A 20155-nucleotide genomic window follows, 5' to 3' on the forward strand; every position below is an offset into this window, starting at 1 on the left:
CTATGAACGTTGGCGTGCAGACATCTGTTAGTGTCACTGCTTTCCGATCTTCTGGGTATATACTGAGAAGTGCAATCGCTGGATCGAATGGTAACTCTGTATCTAGTTTTCTAAGGAACTGCCAGACTGACTTCCAGAGTGGCTGAACCATTATACAGTCCCACCAACAATGAATAAGAGTTCCAATTTCTCCACATCCCCTCCAGCATTTGTAGTTTCCTGTTTGTTTAATGGCAGCCATTCTAACCGGTGTTAGATGGTATCTCATTGTGGTCTTAATTTGCATCTCTCTAATAGCTAGTGAAGCTGAACATTTTTTCATGTGTTTCTTGGCCATTTGTATTTCCTCTTCAGAGAACTGTCTTTTCATATCTTTTGCCCATTTTATAATTGGGCCGACTGTACTATTGTCATTGAGTTGTAGGATTTCTTTCTATATGCAAGATATCAGTCTTTTGTCAGATACATGGTTTCCAAAAATTTTTTCCCGTTGAGTTGGCTGCCTCTTTACCTTTTTGAGAAATTCCTTTGAGGTGCAGAAACTTCTAAGCTTGAGGAGTTCCCATTTATCTATTTTCTCTTTTGTTGCTTGTGCTTTGGGTGTAAAGTCTAGGAAGTGGCCGCCTAATACAAGGTCTTGAAGATGTTTTCCTACATTATCTTCTAGGAGTTTTATGGTACTTTCTTTTATATTGAGATCTTTGGTCCATTTTGAGTTAATTTTTGTGTAGGGTGTGAGGTAGGGGTCCTCTTCCATTCTTTTGAATATGGATATCCAACTCTCTCAGCCCCATTTGTTGAAAAGACCATTATGACTCAGTTCAGCGACTTTGGGGGCCTTATCAAAGATCAGTCAGCCATAGATCTGAGGGTCTATCTCTGAATTCTCAATTCGATTCCATTGATCTATATGTCTATCTTTGTGCCAGTACCATGCTGTTTTGGCAACTGTGGCTTTATAATAAGCTTCAAAGTCAGGGAGTGTAAGTCCTCCCACTTCGTTTTTCTTTTTTAGAGTGTCTTTAGCAATTCGAGGCATCTTCCCTTTCCAAATAAATTTGATAACTAGCTTTTCCAAGTCTGCAATGTAGGTTGTTGGAATTTTGATTGGGATTGCATTGAATCTGTAGATGAGTTTGGGTAGAATTGACATCTTAATGATATTTAGTCTTCCTATCCATGAACATGGAATATTTTTCCATCTTTTAAGGTCCCCTTCTATTTCTTTTAGTAGAGTTATGTAGTTTTCTTTGTATAAGTCTTTTACATCTTTGGTTAAGTTTATTCTTAGGTACTTGATTTTTTTAGTTGCTATTGAAAATGGTATCTTTTTCTTGAGTGTCTCTTCAATTTGTTCATTTCTAGCATATAGAAACATTACTGACTTATGTGCATTAACCTTGTATCCCGCTACTTTGCTAAATTTGTGTATTAGCTCTAGTAGCTGTATCGTCCATTTCTCAGGGTTTTCTAGATATAAGATCATATCATCCGCAAACAATGACAGTTTTACTTCTTCTTTTCCAATTTGGATGCCTTTTATTTCTTTGTCTTGCCGGATTGCCCTGCCTAGCACTTCCAGCACAATGTTGAATAACAGTGGTGACAGCGGGCATCCTTGTCTTGTTCCTGATCTTAGAGCGAGGGCTCTCAGTCTCTCACCATTGAGTACTATGCTGGCTGTGGGTTTTTCATATATGCTCTTTATCATGTTGAGGAAGTTTCCTTCAATTCCTACCTTTTGAAGTGTTTTCATCAAAAACGGATGTTGGATTTTGTCAAAAGCTTTTTCAGGATCTATTGAGATGATCAATTTATTTTTCCTTTTTGACTTGTTAATGTGTTGTAATACAGTGATTGATTTTCTTATGTTGAACCATCCTTGCATGCCTGGAATAAACCCCACTTGGTCATGGTGTATGATTTTTTTAATGTGTCTTTGGATTCGATTTGCAAGTATTTTGTTGAGGATTTTTGCATCTATATTCATTAGGGAGACTGGCCGGTAGTTTTCCTTTTTTGTAGCATCTTTGCCTGGTTTTGGTATTAGATTGATGTTAGCTTCATAAAATGAGTTAGGTAGTGTTCCATTTTCTTCAATGTTTTGAAAGAGTTTGAGTAAGATTGGTGTCAGTTCTTTCTGGAAAGTTTGGTAGAATTCCCCTGTGAAGCCATCTGGCCCTGGGCATTTATTTGTGGGAAGATTTTTGATGACTGATTGGATCTCTTTGCTTGTGATGGGTTGGTTGAGGTCTTCTGTTTCTTCTCTGGTCAGTCTAGGTTGTTCATATGTTTCCAGGAAATTGTTCATTTCCTCTACATTATCCAGTTTGTTGCCATACAGTTGTTCGTAATATCCTCTTATAATTTTTTTAATTTCTTCAGGGTCCGCAGTTATGTCACCTTTTTCATTCATTATTTTGTTTATATGGGTCTTCTCTCTTTTTGATTTTGTCAGTTTAGCTAGGGGCTTGTCAATCTTGTTGATCTTCTCAAAGAACCAACTTTTGCTGATATTTATCCTCTCTATTGTTTTTTTGTTCTCTGTGTCATTTATTTCTGCTTTAATCCTTGTTATTTCTTTTCTTCTACTTGGTTTACGATTAGTTTGCTGTTCATTTTCTAGCTTCTTCAGTTGATCCATTAGTTCTTTGATTTTGGCTCTTTCTTCCTTTTTAATATATGAATTTAGTGCTATAAATTTCCCCCTCAGCACTGCTTTTGCTGCATCCCATAGGTTTTGGTATGTTGTGTTCTCATTTTCATTCGTGTCTATATATTTAGCAATTTCTCTTGCTATTTCTTCTTTAACCCACTGATTGTTTAGGAGTGTGTTGTTTAACCTCCAGGTATTTGTGAATTTTCTAAGTCTCTGATGGTTAATGAGTTCTAATTGTATTCCATTGTGGTCAGAGAATGTGCTTTGAATAATTTCAATCTTTTTAAATTTATTGAGGCTTGTTTTATGTCCCAGCATATGATCTATTCTGGAGAAAGTTCCATGAGCACTAGAAATGTATGTGTATCCTGGTGATTTGGGATGTAATGTCCTGTATATGTCTGTTAAATCTAATTCATTTATCAGATTGTTTAGGTTTTCAATTTCCTTATTGGTCTTCTGTCTGGTTGATCTATCTATAGGAGAGAGTGATGTGTTGAAGTCTCCCACAATTATTGTGGAAACATCCATTGCTTCCTTTAGTTTTGCCAGTGTTTCTCTCATGTATTTTGTGGCACCTTGATTGGGTGCATAGACATTTACGATTGTTATTTCTTCTTGCTGAATTGCCCCTTTTATTAGTATGTAGTGGCCTTCTTTGTCTCTCAAAACATCCCGGTATTTGAAGTCTATTTTATCTGAGATTAATATTGCTACACCTGCTTTCTTTTGGCTGTAGCTTGCATGAAATATTTTTTTCCATCCTTTCACTTTCAGTTTCTTTGTGTCCCTGTGTCTAAGATAAGTCTCTTGTATGCAACATATTGATGGTTCATTTTTTTTGATCCATTCTGCGAATCTATATCTTTTAATTGGGGAGTTTAATCCATTTACATTCAACGTTATAACCGTGAAGGCATTTGTTGAATCAGCCATCTCATCCTTTGGTTTTTGTTTGTCATATTTTTCCCCTCTGTCTATTAATATCCTTTATTGTACCCATACCGAATCTCTTTAGTACTGAACCTTTCTCCAAGTCTCTCTGTCCTGTCTTTGTTTCTCTGTCTGTAGGGCTCCCTTTAGTATCTCCAGTAGGGCAGGTCTCTTGTTAGCAAATTCTCTCAGCATTTGTTTGTCTGTGAAAAATTTAAGCTCTCCCTCAAATTTGAAGGAGAGCTTTGCTGGATAAAGTATTCGTGGTTGGAAATTTTTCTCACTCAGAATTTTAAATATATCGTGCCACTGCCTTCTCGCCTCCATGGTGGCTGCTGAGTAGTCACTACTTAGTCTTATGCTGTTTCCTTTGTATGTGGTGAATTGCTTTTCTCTTGCTGCTTTCAGAACTTGCTCCTTCTCTTCTGTGTTTGACAGTGTGATCAGAATATGTCTCGGAGTGGGTTTATTTGGATTTATTCTATTTGGAGTTCACTGAGCATTTATGATTTGTGTATTTATGGTGTTTAGAAGATTTGGGAAGTTTTCCCCAACATTTTCTTTGAATACTCTTCCTAGACCTTTACCCTTTTCTTCCTCTTCTGGAATACCAATGAGTCTTATATTCGGACGTTTTATATTATCTATCATATCCCTCAGGTCCATTTCGATTTTTTCAATTTTTTCCCCATTCTTTCTTTTATGCTTTCATTTTCCATTCTGTCATCTTCCAGGTCACTGATTCATTGTTCAGCTTCCTCTAGTCTTGTACTATGAGTGTCCAGAATCTTTTCAATTTGGTCAACAGTTTCTTTAATTTCCATAAGATCATCTATTTTTTTATTTAGTCTTGCAATGTATTCTTTATGCTCTTCTAGGGTCTACTTGATTTCCTTTGTCTCCCGTACTATGGTCTCATTGTTCATCTTTAGTTCTTTGAGTAGCTGCTCTAGGTGCTGTGTCTCTTCTCATCTTTTGATTTGGGTGCTTGGGCTTGTGTTATCCATATCGTCTAGTTTTCTCATATGCTTTATAATTTTCTGTTGTTTTTCGCCTCGTGACATTTGCTGAACTTGATAGGGTTCTTTTAGGATTTGTAGACCAATTGAAGTCCTCATCTCTAATTTATCAGATCTACAGCTTCGTGGAGTACACTTTCTCTAACTAAACAGCAGGTGGCGTCCACGAGCCACCTGTTCTCCACAAGCCAGTTCTCCCCTGCTTAGCCTTTTTGGTGAGTGGGGGAGTGAGTCTTGTGGGGTCCAAGCTTGCGTGTGTAGTTGGTGTTGCCTGCCCTGTATATGGGGTGTGTTTCTGGGCAGTCAGGGAGTGGGGGTTGGCTCTAACAATCAAATCTCCCTGGTGATCCTAGAGTTTTAAAGCTGCTGCAATAGTCTAATCCTTCAGTTCAGTCCTGCCACAGTTTGTCTCTGCCACTGACCCACAAGTCCTTGGTATTGGCGTATGTTTCCTGAGACTTGCAAGTGGGCCCCTCTTCCAGGCCGTGCACCCTGGGTCCTCTGTTGAGGGATGAATGTGCTATGTCACAGGTGAGTGCCATCCCCCCAGGGCAGTTCTGGGCTGCTGGGCTGTGTAGGGAGGCTCCCAGTCTGCTGAAATGATGGCTGAATTGGGCTTTGTTAATTGACACTGCTCTACCTTCCCAACTCTGGGACAATCCGCTGAGGTTGCTGGGAAGGCTAATGTCCACGCCCAGTTTTGTGGTGTGTGCCTGTTATGTGAAGCACTTCCGTCACACTGGGTTGTCTGGGGCAGTTCTGGGCTATGGGGCTGGCGATGGGCAGGAGTGTTTCCTGTCCACCAGGATGATGGCTGTGAGCGGACACCCCCCTTTCCTTGGGAAGTTGTGGTGTTTAGTGAATTTTCTCAGCCACTGGATTATTGCATTTTGTCTCAGATCTCTCTTAGTTCTGCTCTTGACTTGACCTGCCCAAATTGCAAGTCTTTGAAGCTTTCTGTATTGGGCTTCTTAGAGTAATTGTTTTAGAAAAGGAAAAAAGGATTAAAAAAAAAAAAGGGCCCTCCTCAGAGATCTAATGGGTTATTGAAATGCTAAGAGACAAAGCAACCAGGGCCATTAAGGAAACTTCCACAGGGCAGAGAGATCAGCTTTTCTTCCGGATTTGCATATGCACCTCAGGGCCTGAGCTCGGGCCTGAGCTCTGCCCTTCCCCCTTCTATGTTCACCAGAACTCCAAAAATCCTCCGCTTTTATTTTGGAGTTTTTCGTGTTGTTTTTTTTCTATGCCTGTCTCCTCTCTGCTGGGCTGGCTGCTCTCAGATTCTCTGGTGTCTGGTCTCCGTCTATCTAGGGTTGGAGTTTGGATCAGCAGAATGAGTTTCCGATAAGGGCTGCCACTGCAGTTGTCCCTTCTCCTTCCTGGAGCTGACAGCCGCTCCTCCCACAGGACTGAGCCTGGCAGGGAGGGGCGCGGGTCCCCTGGCCACAAAAACTTACAGATTTCGCTGATCTCAGCAGTTCGACGTTTTCATGAGTGTTGTATGAAGTATGCCCAAAGTCAGACTGCTCTGTGGTGTCTAGTCCACGCAGTTCCTGGCTTTCTACCTACTTTCCTGGAGGAGTAACTAAAACATACATCTCACCAGTCTGCCATCTTGCCCCGCCTCGTGGGTGAGATCTTTCATTGGATAATTTCCATGGAAGTGTGGCCCTGCCCATTCAGCATGGGCCTTGATTAGTTTACTGGAGCACTATATAACCTCAGACAGAAGGAGTGAACTTGCTACAGCCGAGAGGGACACTTTAATGAACGCGTATGAGCCGACAGAGGAGCTGCAGATGAGAGACAGCTGAAGACAGCCGTTGAAAGCAGACTCTTGCTCCAGAGAAGCTAAGAGAGGACAAATGCCCCAAGAGCAACTGAGAGTGACATTTTTAAGAGGAGCTGTGGCTTAGAGAGGAACATCCTGGGAGAAAGACATTTTGAAAGCAGAACTTGGAGCAGACGCCAGCCATGTGCCTTCCCAGCTAACAAAGGTTTTCTGGATGCCACTGGCCCTCCTTCAGTGACAGTACTCTATTGATGCATTACCTTGGACACTTCATGGCCTTATAACTGTGGAACCAAATAAATCCCCTGTATAAAAGCCAATCCATTTCTGGTGTTTTGCAATCTGGCAGCACTGGCAAAGTGGAACAGATTTCGGTACCACAGAAGTGGGGTGCTGCTGAGTTTGCAAATACCAAACATGTTGGAATGGCTTTTTAAATGGATAAGGGGAAGATTCTGGAAGAATTGTGAGGGGCTTGATAGAAAAGGCCTAGTCTGCTTTGTAAAGAGTGTTAGTAGAAATATGGACTCTAAAGATACTTGTGACAAGTCCTTGAACAGAAACGATGAATATGTTGCAAACTGGAAGAACAGTGATCCTTGTTTAAAAATGGCAGAAATTTGAGAAATTGAGCCCTGGTGTCAGATGGAAGGAAGAATTTGAGAGCAACAAGCTGGAATACTTGGCTGATGAGATTTCGAAACAAAGTTGTGGATGTAGCATGGATTCTCCTTGCAACTTATAGTAAAATGAGAGCAGAGAGACACAAACTTAGAACTGAACTGTTGGGTTCAAAGAAACCAGAAACTGATGGTTTGAAAAATTCCGGGCTTCCAGGGGGTGGATCCCCAGAAGCTACAGCCCAACGTGAGGATTTAACCAAACATGGAACCCGGCAGTCATTTCATACAAGCCAGGATTGGAGACAAAGCTGTCCAGAAAGGATTTGTGGGAAGTCCTATTGTCTGACGGCTTTGACCCCTGTATGCTTCATGTGAAGACAACAGAATTTTTGTGAGATCTTTATAGACAGAGATGCTGCTGGTCTGGATTGGAGGAGACAGACAAGGAACAAATTGAAGGAAAAATTTCTTCAAAGACAGAGCCATGGAGGTTGACATCTGGAGTCAAGAGGTCTCAGGCTAGGAGAGCCGAGTGGCCCACATGCATGGAAATGGTAAGTTTGCCCCAGAGATCGAGGGTGGGCCTTCCGCCTTCATGCTCAGGAAGAGTTCTGTCACCCCAGGCGCCAAAGAGGGTGGAGCACATTCTTAAAGGGAATGGGGGAGAGCCTGGCCACCACCCCACTGTTCTGAAGGGGTTGAGTCTGCCCTGGAGAGGAAGAGAATCTGGGTGCTTCCCTGATGTTTGAGGAGGGTGGGACCAAAAAGGTAGTCTCCCCAATGTGTGAATATATTGGAGGACTCACCCTACCATTTGGAGAGAAAAGGGCTGCCACATAGGCCCTGGGAAAACGTGGGAAAGCCGCTCTCTCAAGCCCCAAGGATGCAACGTCATTCTGTAAATGACTCTCAGACTTTGAAATCTAATGGAGTTTGTCCTGCGGGTTTTAGGAATCGTTTTGGGCTCTTAAACCCCGTTTTCCTTTCAGATTCTCCTTATGGCAATGGGAATGTTTACCCTTTGACTGTCCCTCCTTTGTACATTGGAAGCACATAACTTGTTCTAAGTTTCACAGATATACAACTAAAGGAGAATTATGCCTCAGGACCGACCATGCCTGCAATTGATTTTGATGGGATCTTGTACTTGACTATTGTTACCGAAATGATTTAAGTTTCTGTGATATTGTGATAGGATGAATGTATTTTGTATAAGGAAATATCATGTCATTTTGCGGTCCAGGGGGTAGAATGTGCTGGTTTGGATGTATTATGTCCCCTAAAATGCCATTATCTTTGATGCAGTCTTGTGTGGGCAGGAAACGTATTGGTGTTGATTGAGTTGGATACTTTTGATTGGATGTTTCTGTGGAGATGTGATCAATGAACTGCAGGTGAGATCTTTCATTGGATAATTTCCGTGAAGGTGTGGCCCCGCCCATTTGGCATGGGCCTTGATTAGTTTACTGGAGCACTACGTTAAGTTCAGACAGAAGTAGCAAGCTTGCTACAACCAAGAGGGACACTTTGAAGAACGCACATGAGCTGAGAGAGGAGCTGCAGATGAGAGACAGTTGAAGAAGGCTGTTGAAAGCAGACTCTTGCTCCAGAGAAGCTAAGAGAGGACAAATGCCCCAAGAGCAACTGAGAGTGACATTTTGAAGAGGAGCTGTGGCTTAGAGAGGAACATCCTTGGAGAAAGACATTTTGAAACCAGAACTTGGAGCAGACGCCAGACACGTGCCTTCCCAGCTAACAAAGGTTTTCTGGATGCCACTGGCCATCCTTCAGTGAAGGTACTCTATTGATGCATTACCTTGGACACTTTATGGCCTTAAGACTATAACTGTGCAACCAAATAAACCCCTTTTATAAAAGCCAATCCATTTCTGGTGTTTTGCAATCTGGCAGCATTGGCAAACCGGAACAGGGTGAAAAAGATAGGTAATAAGCTGAGGTTACCATTGCTGAGAGATCTTAAATAGAGTCAAGAGGCTATCCTGGAGGTTTCTCTTATGCAAGTTCCAGCTAGGCATTCCAAATGCCCACAGTGTGCAATGCACTTACCAAACATAGTCTCCAAATACCTAGTTCCCTACCTGAGATTCCATAAAAGATTCACTCACTAAGTTTTATCTCTCAGAAACTTAAATCCACCACAGTGTTCCTACATCAGACAAGTCCTAAAACCAAGAGGCAACAGCCTCTTTAAGAACAACAATCAGATGCAACCAAATTCCCCATACTGTTGACACCTGTTTTCAATATGAACAAGTCAGGGTAGTCACTGCCTAGACACCACTGCAGATAGAGAAAGAGATTGAGTGAGAGGAAGGGGTAGAAACAAACAAGATAAGATTTAACAAAGGTCTATAAACTGAAACTTTATATAAATGTATGTATTTTTAGATGCTGGGGTGGTGGAATAGCTGGAAGGAGGTAAGTGAGAAGGTAGAACTATAATCTATAACATTTTTTGAAATTTGCTCTATAGCTACTTGTTGAATTCTGCTTTGAAAGTCTTCTTTCTGTATATACCCTATATTTCATAATAAGGAAAGAACTGAAACTGTGGAACTGTAACCCATAAAAATTTTGAAATTACCTATATAACTGCTTGTTGAGCTGTAGATTGAAAGTTAACACCTTTCTGTATGTGTGTTATATTTTACGATAATGGAAACAGCTGATGTTATGGAACTGCGATACATGACATTCTTTGAAATTTATTCTCTAACTACTTGTTAAATCGTACTTTGAAAGTTATCACTGTTATGCATATATGTTAAAGTTCACAATGAAAATGCATTTAAAAAAAAAAACAAAAAAAACTGCCAGCCAAGATTTTATACAGCAAAGTTCTCCTTCAAAACTCAGGGAGAGTTTAAAATTTTCACAGACAAATACTGAGAGAATTTGTTAACTATACACCTGCCCCACAAGAAATACTAAAAGAAGCTCTATCGACCGAGAAAAAAAGAAAGGAGAGAAAGGCCTGGAGAAGGGTACAGAACTGAAAAGTGATAGCATGGGTAAGTCAAAGAAAATAAATTGAGAGGGGGAAAAACGATCTGTCATCTAAAAAACAAAGAATAAGATGGCTGATTCAAAAACTGCCTGTAACCATTTGTATATATTATGTCCCCCAGAAAAAGCTATGTTCTTTGATGCAATCTTGTGGGGCAAACATATTAGTGTTAAATTGGAACCTTCGGATTAGGTTGTTTCCATGGAGATGTGACCCACACAACTGTAGGTGATAACTCTGATTAGATAATCTCAATGGACGCATGGCCCTGCCCATTCAGCAGGGCCTTGATTAGTTCACTAGAGCCCTATATAAGAGCTCAGACAGAAGGAGCTTGCTGCAGCTGAGAAACACATTTTGAAGACAGCCGTTGGAAGCTGACACTGACATTCTGCAGGACGCCATTTTGAAATGCAACCTGGGAGCAAGTAGGTGACAGCCACGTGCCTTCCCAGCTAACAGAGGTTTTTGGACACCATCAGCGCTCCTTCAGTGAAGGCACCCTGCTGTTGACGCCTTACCTTGCACACTTTATGGCCCTAACACTGTAACTCTGTAACCAAATAAACTCCCTTTATGAAAGCCAATTCATTTTCTGGTAATTTGCAAAGGGCAGCATTAGTGAACCAGAACAATGCCTTCACAGTAATAACACTGAATGTGAATGGATTAAACTCCTCAATTAAAAAAAAAACAGATTTGCAGAATGGATTAAAAAGTATGGACCATCAATTTGCCATTTACAAGAGACTCATCTTAGACCCAGAGATACAAAGAGATTGAAAGTGAAAGGATGGAAAAAATTATTCCACAGAAGCTGTAGCCAAAAGAAAGCAGGGGTAGCAATACTAGTATCAGATAAAATAGACTTTAAAGCAAAGATGTCATAAGAGACAAAGAAGGACACAACATACTAAAAAAAAAGGGAAAATTCATGAAGAAGAAATTACCATAAGTCTTTATGCACCCAATCAAGGTGCTCCAAAGTATAAGAGAAAAACATTGGCAAAACTGAAGGAAGCAATAGACGTTTCTACAATAATCATGGAAGACTTTAATACACCACTCTCTTTTATAGATAGAACAATCAGCCAGATGACCAATAGGGAAACAGAGATCCTAAACAATTTGATAAATGAGTTAGACTTAACAAACATGTACAGAGTATTATATCCCAAATTACCAGGACATACATTCTTCTCTAGTGCTCATGGAATGCTCACCAGGATAGATCATATGCTGGGGCATAAAATAAGGCTCAGTAAATTTAAAAAGATTGAAACTATTCAAAGTTTATTCTCTGACCACAATGGAATGCAACTAGAAGTCAATAACCATCAAAGAAGCAGAATATTCACAAACGTGGAGTTTAAACAATACACTCCTAAACAATCAGTGGGTCAAAGAAGAAATTGCAAGAGAAATTGCTAAATATCTAGAGATGAATGAAAACGAGAACACAACACATCAAAACATATGGGATGCAGTGAAGGCAGTGCTGAGGGGGAAATTTATAGCTCTAAATGCATACATTAAAAAGGAAGAAAGAGCTAAAATCAAAGAACTAATGGAACAGCTGAAGAAGCTAGAGAATTATGAGCAAACTAACCCTAATGCAAGTAGAAGAAAAGAAATAACAAGGATTCAAGTGAAATAAATGATATCGAGAACAAAAACCAATAGAATAAATAAAACCAGAAGTTGGTTCTTTGAGAAGATCAACAGGATTGACAAATCCTTAGCTAGACTGACAAAGTCAAAAAGAGAGAAGACCTAAATAAACAAAATCATAAATGAGAGGGGGCACATTACTATGGATCCCGAAGAAATTTAAAAAATCTTAAGAGGATACTATGAACAACTGTACACCAACAAACTAGGCAATTAAGAGGAAATCGACAATTTCCTGGAAACACATGAACAGCCTAGACTGACCCAAGAAGAAACAGAAGATCTCAAGAAACCAATCACAATTAAAGAGATCCAATCAGTCATCAAAAAGCTTCCTACAAATAAAAACCCAAGGCCAGATGGCTTCACAGGGAGATCAAACCAAACTTTCCAAAAAGGACTGACATTATTCCTGCTCAAACTCTTTTAAAAAACTGAAGAAAAGTGGAACACTACCTAACTCATTTTATGAATCTAACATCACACTAATAAAACCAGAAGAAGATGCTGCAAGAAAGGAAAACTGCAGACCAATCTCCCTAATGAATATAGATGCAAAAATTCTCAACAAAATACTTGTAAATTGAATCCAAAGACACATTAAAAAAGTCATATACCATGACCAAGTGGGGTTCATTCCAGGTATGCAAGTTGGTTCAACATAAGGAAATCAATCAATGTATTACAACACATTAACAAATCAAAAGGGAAAAATCAAATGATCATCTCAATAGATACTGAAAAAGCATTTGACAAAATTCAGCATCCTTTTTTGAAAAGGTAGGAACTGAAGGAAACTTCCTCAATATGATAAAGGACATATATGAAAAACCGATAGCCAGCATAATACTCAACGGCGAGAGACCGAAAGCCTTCCTCCTAAGACTGAGAACCAGACAAGGTGCTCTCACCACTATTACTCAACAATATCCTAGACATTCTAGCCAGAGCAATTGAGCAAGACAAAGAAATAAATGGCATCCAAATTGGAAAGGATGAACTAAAACTTTCATTAATTGCAGATGATATGGTCATATACTTGGAAAATCCTGAGAAATCAATGACAAAGCTACTTGAGCTGTTAAACAAAGTCATCAAAGTGACGGGATACAACATTAATATGCAAAGGTCAGAAATGTTCCTATACACTAGAAATGACTTAACTGAAGAGACACTCAATAAAACAATTCCATTCACAATAGCAACTAAAAACAATCAAGTACCCAGGAAAAAAGAATTCTTAACCAACGATATAAAAGAACTCTACACAAAAAACTACATAACATTTGTTAAGAAAATTAAAAGGGGACCGAAAGAGATGGAAAGATATTCCACGTTCATGGATAGGAAGGCTAAAAGTTGTTAAAATGTCAATCCTACCTAAACTGATCTACAGATTCAATGCAATTGCAATCAAAATCCCAACACCCTACTTTGCAGACTTGGAAAAGTTAGTTATCAAATTTATTTGGAAGGGAAAGGGGCCTCAAATTGCTAAAAGCATTCTAAAATAGAAGAACAAAATGGGAGGACTTCTACTTCCTGACTTTGAAGACTACTGTGAAGTCACAGTAGTCAAAACAGCATGGTACTGGACAAAGACAGACATATTGAACAACGGAATTGAATTGAGAGTTTGGAAATAGACCTCCAGATCTATAGTTGACTGATTTTTTGAGAAGGCCCCCAAATCCAATGAACTGGGAAAGAACAGTCTTTTCAATAAATGGGGCTGGGAGAACTGGATATCCATATTCAAAAGAATGAAAGAGGACACCTACCTCACACGCTATACAAATGTAACTCAAAGTGGATAAAAAACCTCAATATAAGATCAGTACAATAATACTCCTAGAAGATAATATAGGAAACATCTTCAAGAACTAGTATTAGAAGGTAGCTACTTAGACCTTACACCCAAAGCACAAGGAAAGAAAAGAAAAAAATAGTTAAATGGAACTCCTCAAAATCAAAAGCTTCTGTACCTCAATGGAATTTGTCAAAAAGGTGATGAGGCAGTCAACGTAATGGGAGAAAATATTTGGGAATCATATATCTGATAAGAGACTGATAGCTTGCATATATAAAGAAATCCTACAAATCAACGACAGTACAAACAACCTAATCATAAAATGGGCAAAAGATATGAGAAGATATTTTTCTGAAGAGGAAATACAAATGGCTACAAAACAGATGAAAAAATGTTCATATTCACTAGCTATTAGGGAAATGCAAATCAAGACCACAACGAGGTACCATCTCACACCAATAAGAATGGCGGCCATTGAACAAACAGGAAACTACAAATGTGAGAGAGCATATGGAGAAATCAGAACTCTTATTCATTAGTGGCGGGAAAGTACAATGGTACAGCTGCTGTGGAAGACAGTTTGGTGGTTCCTCAGAAAACTAGACATCAAGTTACCCTACGATCCGGCAATTTCACTTCTTAGTATATAGCCAGAAGATCTGAAAGCAGTGACACAAACAGACATTTGCACACCAATGTTCATAAGAGCACTGTTCACAATTGCCAAGATATGAAACAATCCAGGTGTCCTTCAACAGATGAGTGTATAAACAAAATATGGTATATACATATGATGGAATACCACGCAGCAATAAGAAGGAACAAGGTCTTGAACCATATGACAAATGGATGAACCCTGAAGATATAATGTGGAGTAAAATAAGCCAAACACAAAAGGAGAAATATTGTATGTTACCCCTAATATGAAGTCAGTGAAAAATGTAAAGTAAGTGTCTTATAATGTAGAATATAGGGGACCTTGAGATAGATAGAAGGTAGTGATGGGGGAATGATAACCTAATATGTACAGACATGATAATGAGGGTGAACTTAATGGTGTGGGAATGGACAGGGGAGATTGTGGTTCATTAACGGGATTATAAGTATCAGTGCCGCACTGAAGGCATATATGATCAAACGCAGTTGTTTATAGTCATGTAACCCACAGAGTAGCACTACAAATATAAATAAGTGTTAGCATGTCATACCCATGACACTGGTACAAAGAGTTAACAACAGAATGGTATATGGAAAAACCTCCCATTATATATTACAGACTATATTTAATAGGAATATCTTACCAGCACTACACTAATACCAGGGATGAATAATTAGCAGCTGAGAAGAGCCCTGGGATGTTTTATATTGCGATAATTGTTTAAAATTGAAAGTGATGATGATTGTATAACTAAGTGAAGATAATATGAGAAACTAATTGTTTATCCTGGAACAGAACATATGTTATGTGAAACCAGGAACCCCCTACTTAGTAAGTAAGGCCCTCAATCTTGAGGCTTGCTCTTGTGAAGCTCAGGGCTATAAATGGGAGGCTGGGCCTTCCTCTGTGCCTGGGAGGCACCTCCAGGGAGCCTCTTTTGTTCCTCAGATGTGGCCTTTCTCTCTCCAGGCCCAACTTGGCAAATAAATTCATTAACCTTCTGCCGGCATGGGGCACGAGTCCCAGGGGAATATATCTCCCTGGTGACATGGGACACAACTCCCGGGAATAAGCCTGGCCCTGGCATCTAGGGATTGAGGGTGCCTTCTTGATCAAAAGGTGGAAAAGAAAGGTAAATAAATAAATAAGGGTACAGTGGCTGGGGGAATCTCTAGCAGAGTAGAGGGGGTATCCTGGAGGTTTCTCTTATTCAAGCTCTAGCTAGATATCCCAAATAGCCACAATGTGGCATGCCCTTACCAACAGTAGTCCCAAAATACCTAGGTCCCTATCTGAGATTCTATAAAATGTTTATTCACTCACTAAGTTTCGTCTCTCAGAAACTTAAATCCACTAGAGTGTTCCTACACCAGACAAGTCCTAAAACCCAGAGGCAACAGCCTCTTTAAGAACATCAACCAGATGCAGCCCCCTTCCCCATAATGTCAACATCCCCTTTCTATATGAACAAGTTAGGGTGCTCACTGCCTAGACACTCCTGAAGTACGAGAAGGTGATTAAATGAGAGGAAGGGGTAGCAACAGACAAGACAGGATTTATCAAAGTATTACAAATACTGAATCTTTATATAAATATATGATATATATATTACATAGATATTTTATATTTATTTTCTATACATTATATATATATATATATTTAGATGCTAGGGTATTAGAATAGCTAGAAGGAAATAACGGAAATAGTGGAACTGTAACCCATAACATTCTTAGATATTTGCTTTATAGCTATTCATCAAATTGTGCTTTGAAAGTTATCACCTTTCTGTATATATCCTATATTTCACAATAAGGAAATAACTGAAATTGTGGAACTGTCCATAACATTCTTTGAAATTTGCTCTATAACTACTCGTTAAATTGTACTTTGAAAGTTAGCACCTTTCTGTATGTATATTTTACAATAAGGAAATAATTGAAATTGTTATCACTATTATGCATATATGTTAAAGTTCACAATTAAAAATGCATAAAAAAAGTTTAAGAAGGACAAAAAAAATCAAATGGGGAAATGTAGTGAAAGAAGTTTAGAAGAGGGAAGAGAAGAAATACTCCGGCAAGGCAAGTTTTGAAAATAAACAAATCCCATGACAACAGCAAACAAAGACTAACAAAGTGACAAGGGCTCAAACACTAAATACAGGTGGCAGAAAGCAAGAATTATTATCTTCTCAAACATCTTACTCGTTCTTCTTACCATTACAAACGTGCAAAAGAAGCATGGATTCCAGGAAAAGTTAATATAAAGTGGGTATAAATTAAAGGCTTCTTGCTTCTTCTGCTGAATACCAAAGAGAATGCTATAAAAGAAAACCCATCTCATTTTATCTCTTCATGAAGACATCCTTGGTATACTTTCAAAACATGAGGGATTTTCCTTCACTAGAAAGGTAAAGATAACCATAACATCCCTACGTGGGATCAGACACCCAGGGGAGTGAATCTCCCTGGCAACGTGGAATATGACTCCCGGGGAGGAATGTAGACCCGGCATCGCGGGACGGAGAACATCTTCTTGACCAAAAGGGGGATGTGAAAGGAAATGAAATAAGCTTCAGTGGCAGAGAGATTCCAAAAGGAGCCGAGAGGTCACTCTGGTGGGCACTCTTACGCACACTTTAGACAACCCTTTTTAGGTTCTAAAGAATTGGGGTACCTGGTGGTGGATACCTGAAACTATCAAACTACAACCCAGAACCCATGAATCTCGAAGACAGTTGTATAAAAATGTAGCTTATGAGGGGTGACAATGGGATTGGGAAAGCCATAAGGACCACACTCCACTTTGTCTAGTTTATGGATGGATGAGTAGAAAAATAGGGGAAGGAAACAAACAGACAAAGGTACCCAGTGTTGTTTTTTACTTCAATTGCTCTTTTTCACTCTAATTATTATTCTTGTTATTTTTGTGTGTGTGCTAATGAAGGTGTCAGGGATTGATTTAGGTGATGAATGTACAACTATGTAATGGTACTGTAAACAATCAAAAGTACGATTTGTTTTGTATGACTGTGTGTATGTGAATATATCTCAATAAAATGAAGATTAAAAAAAAAAAGATAACCATAACAGGAAGGAAGATGTCTTGTGCAAGTACCTATTAAATAGCTAAAGCTGCTATTAGATAGATGGCCCGTGGAGCAGTAAAAGTACGACTGAAACCTAATCCCTTCTCACTACTACAAAAATATTTTGGTGTACACACATCATCTATTGATAACGGCTTGGGTGGGGCAGGGTATGACAGCACAAAAGCACATGGACTGCTTAGAGAAAAGATGAGGTATCTGGTCAGGAGCTTGTCTTGCTGTCAGCCATATGTGCAGAAAAGATTAATTCTGTCACTTTAGCAACCAATCCTGGCATACAAGTCACAGAAAAGGCCTACAGCTTAATATTTTGCTTCTTTTAAAAAATGGGTTTCTCTTATAAACTGTATGCTAAGAAGAAACTTTAGCTTCTCTATGCTTATCCAGGGTAGTCTTATCACAGGACCCGATCAATATAACTAGAGGATACTAAAGAGTATTTTTGGAAGTTAACAGTGACAGCATAGAGTGACAGAAAGAAGAAAAGCTTTGGAGTCAGACTCCTGAATCTTAGCTCTGCCATTTGCTAGTTGGAAGAAAAGATAAGACCACCAAGTCCAGTCCATAGTAATCAGATATTACTATTTACTTACCTTGTCCCATTGAATAAGTAATTTAAAACTCTGAGCATCTATCTCTTTACCTGTAAAACTGAGGTGCAGCTACCTAACTTACATGGTTGTTTATGAAGATTAAAGTGATTATTGCTAGTTCCTTCTCTTTTCTCACTGTCTCTCCTACTAATATTTTCATGTGAGCCACTGCATTTTCTTTTCCTTCAAACTCCAGTAACATGGAGAGATAAGGCAGAGATTTTGAAGCAACTGCTGCTGTTGCATACAGTTATTGCCACAGTACAACAGACACTTTTCCAGCAGACTTTATAGCTCTATGATCCCCTGCCTGTTTTCTCTTGGGTTTAAATCTAGTCTTTGTACATACCCAGTAGCAAATTATATGCTCATTATTGAAATACTTCACTCATTCAACAGATATCCATAGAGAAAATGCCAGTGGAATTTTCAGACTATCAGAAAAAGGCAGTATAAATGAAACAGAAACAAAAGATCCATTGGCTTTATCATCAATTCTTATAGAGATGGTCTCTGAATCACAAGGTGGAAAGTCTAGACCAGCCCTGACCAATACAACTTTTGTGAAATGTTCTGTATCCGCACTGTACAGTAAGGTATCCACCAGCCACATGTGACTGTTGAGCACTTCAAATACGATCAGTGTGTCTGAGGAACTGAATTATTCATTTTATTTTATTTTAATTTAATATTTGATTAACTACATGTGGTTAGTGGCTGCTACATTGGGCAGCACAGGAAAAGATGAGGGCATCAAATCCAGTCCACATTAATCAGGCATTAATATTTATTTACCTTGTTCCTGCTCCAATGATACTGGCCCACTTCCAGGCATTCCAACCTGGGCCTGCATTCCCCCTAGAAGACAAAGGGCAGGAAAAAAAGCCATAAATTAGGACAGTGAAAAAAAAATTAGGACACAAGCAGAAACCGACAAAAAAAGCTCATGAACTACCACTACAACAATACAGTTAGACAAAGGGTAGGGTTTGTTAATATACTTTATGTTTCAGTGTCAGAAAAGTGAGTTAAATAAAATTACTGAATTTCACTGGCTATGAAAACGTGAGCAGGAAGTTCTTCTGTAATACAAGAAAATAAAGCCACTTATCTACTAGATTCTCACGGGAGGGAGTCAATATTATTCCTGGGATATTTTGTAAATGTGTGGGTATACTGTTTTGGTTGTGACAAAGATTTGTGGGCACATGACTGGCATTTAATGAGAAGGTACCAAAGATTCTAGATGTCCTGCAATGTATGAGATAGTCCTACAAAATCAAGCATTACATTGTGTTTTCCACAATGTTTTTTTTTTACATATTTTTTGAAATAAATTCAAAGTTATAGGAGTAGTTGCAAAAACAATACAAATCCCATACACAGAACTCCAACATTCCCTGACCCCACTGATACCCTGATCCACTAACTTTAACATGTTGTCAGATTGCAATTTCTTTCCCTCCCTCCCTCCCTCTCTCCCTATCTATCATCCATCATCTATTGCTCTGTCTTCTGAACATACGAGAGCTAGCTGTACACATCCTTGAACAAACACTATAATTCACATATACAATTCTCATGAACAAGAACATTCTTTTATGCAATCCCATTAAGTGCAGTTAAGAAGTACAAGAGATTCAACAATGATACAAAGCTTACATTCTATATTTCCTTTTCCTTATGTCATAACTGTGCCCCTTTGAGCCTCCTGTCCTCCATCCTCAGATCCCATCCAGGGTAATCCTTGGTATTCAATTGTCATCTATTTAGACTGTCTTTTTTTTTCTCAATTGTGGAAACATATATATACACCCTAAATCTTCCCATTCCACCCCTCCCTTGCATTCCATTAGTAGCACATTTAGAATGTTGTAATGCTCTTTCCCACCATCCATTACTAGAAATTTCCCTTCACCTCAAACAGCAAGCCTACACTCATTTCTTAACTCCCCATTGCCCCTTCCCCCATTTCTCTTAACCCATACTCTACTTTTCATCTCTATGGTTATATTCTCTGACAATTTCTTTGTGTTTACTGTGGGGCTTAAAATTAACCTCTTAAATCCATAACAATCTTGTTTTTCTTTGACACGACATTCATTTCAATAGGACACATAAACTATGTTCCTATAATCCTCCATTCCCCCACCTTTATATAGTTGTCTAAAATTACATATTTTACGTTGAGTTCAAAACCACTGATTTGTCATTAGAGTTTGTGTATTTTGTATCATGTAGGAAGTAAACAGGAGTT

At 39.0% G+C, this 20155-nt stretch overlaps 1 protein-coding gene across 1 annotated transcript in view; it reads right to left on the bottom strand.

The window, feature by feature from the left end:
- CSTF2 (cleavage stimulation factor subunit 2) overlaps positions 1–20155 on the bottom strand; it is an 83371-nt gene that overhangs the window by 45221 nt on the left and 17995 nt on the right. Inside the window, exon 8 of the mRNA XM_037822752.1 lies at positions 18694–18756. Coding sequence (XP_037678680.1) covers positions 18694–18756 — 63 coding nt within the window. The remainder of the gene's footprint in view (positions 1–18693; positions 18757–20155) is intronic.

The sequence above is a fragment of the Choloepus didactylus genome, chromosome Y (assembly GCF_015220235.1).
Source record: "Choloepus didactylus isolate mChoDid1 chromosome Y, mChoDid1.pri, whole genome shotgun sequence".
In the NCBI taxonomy this organism is placed as follows: domain Eukaryota; kingdom Metazoa; phylum Chordata; class Mammalia; order Pilosa; family Megalonychidae; genus Choloepus; species Choloepus didactylus.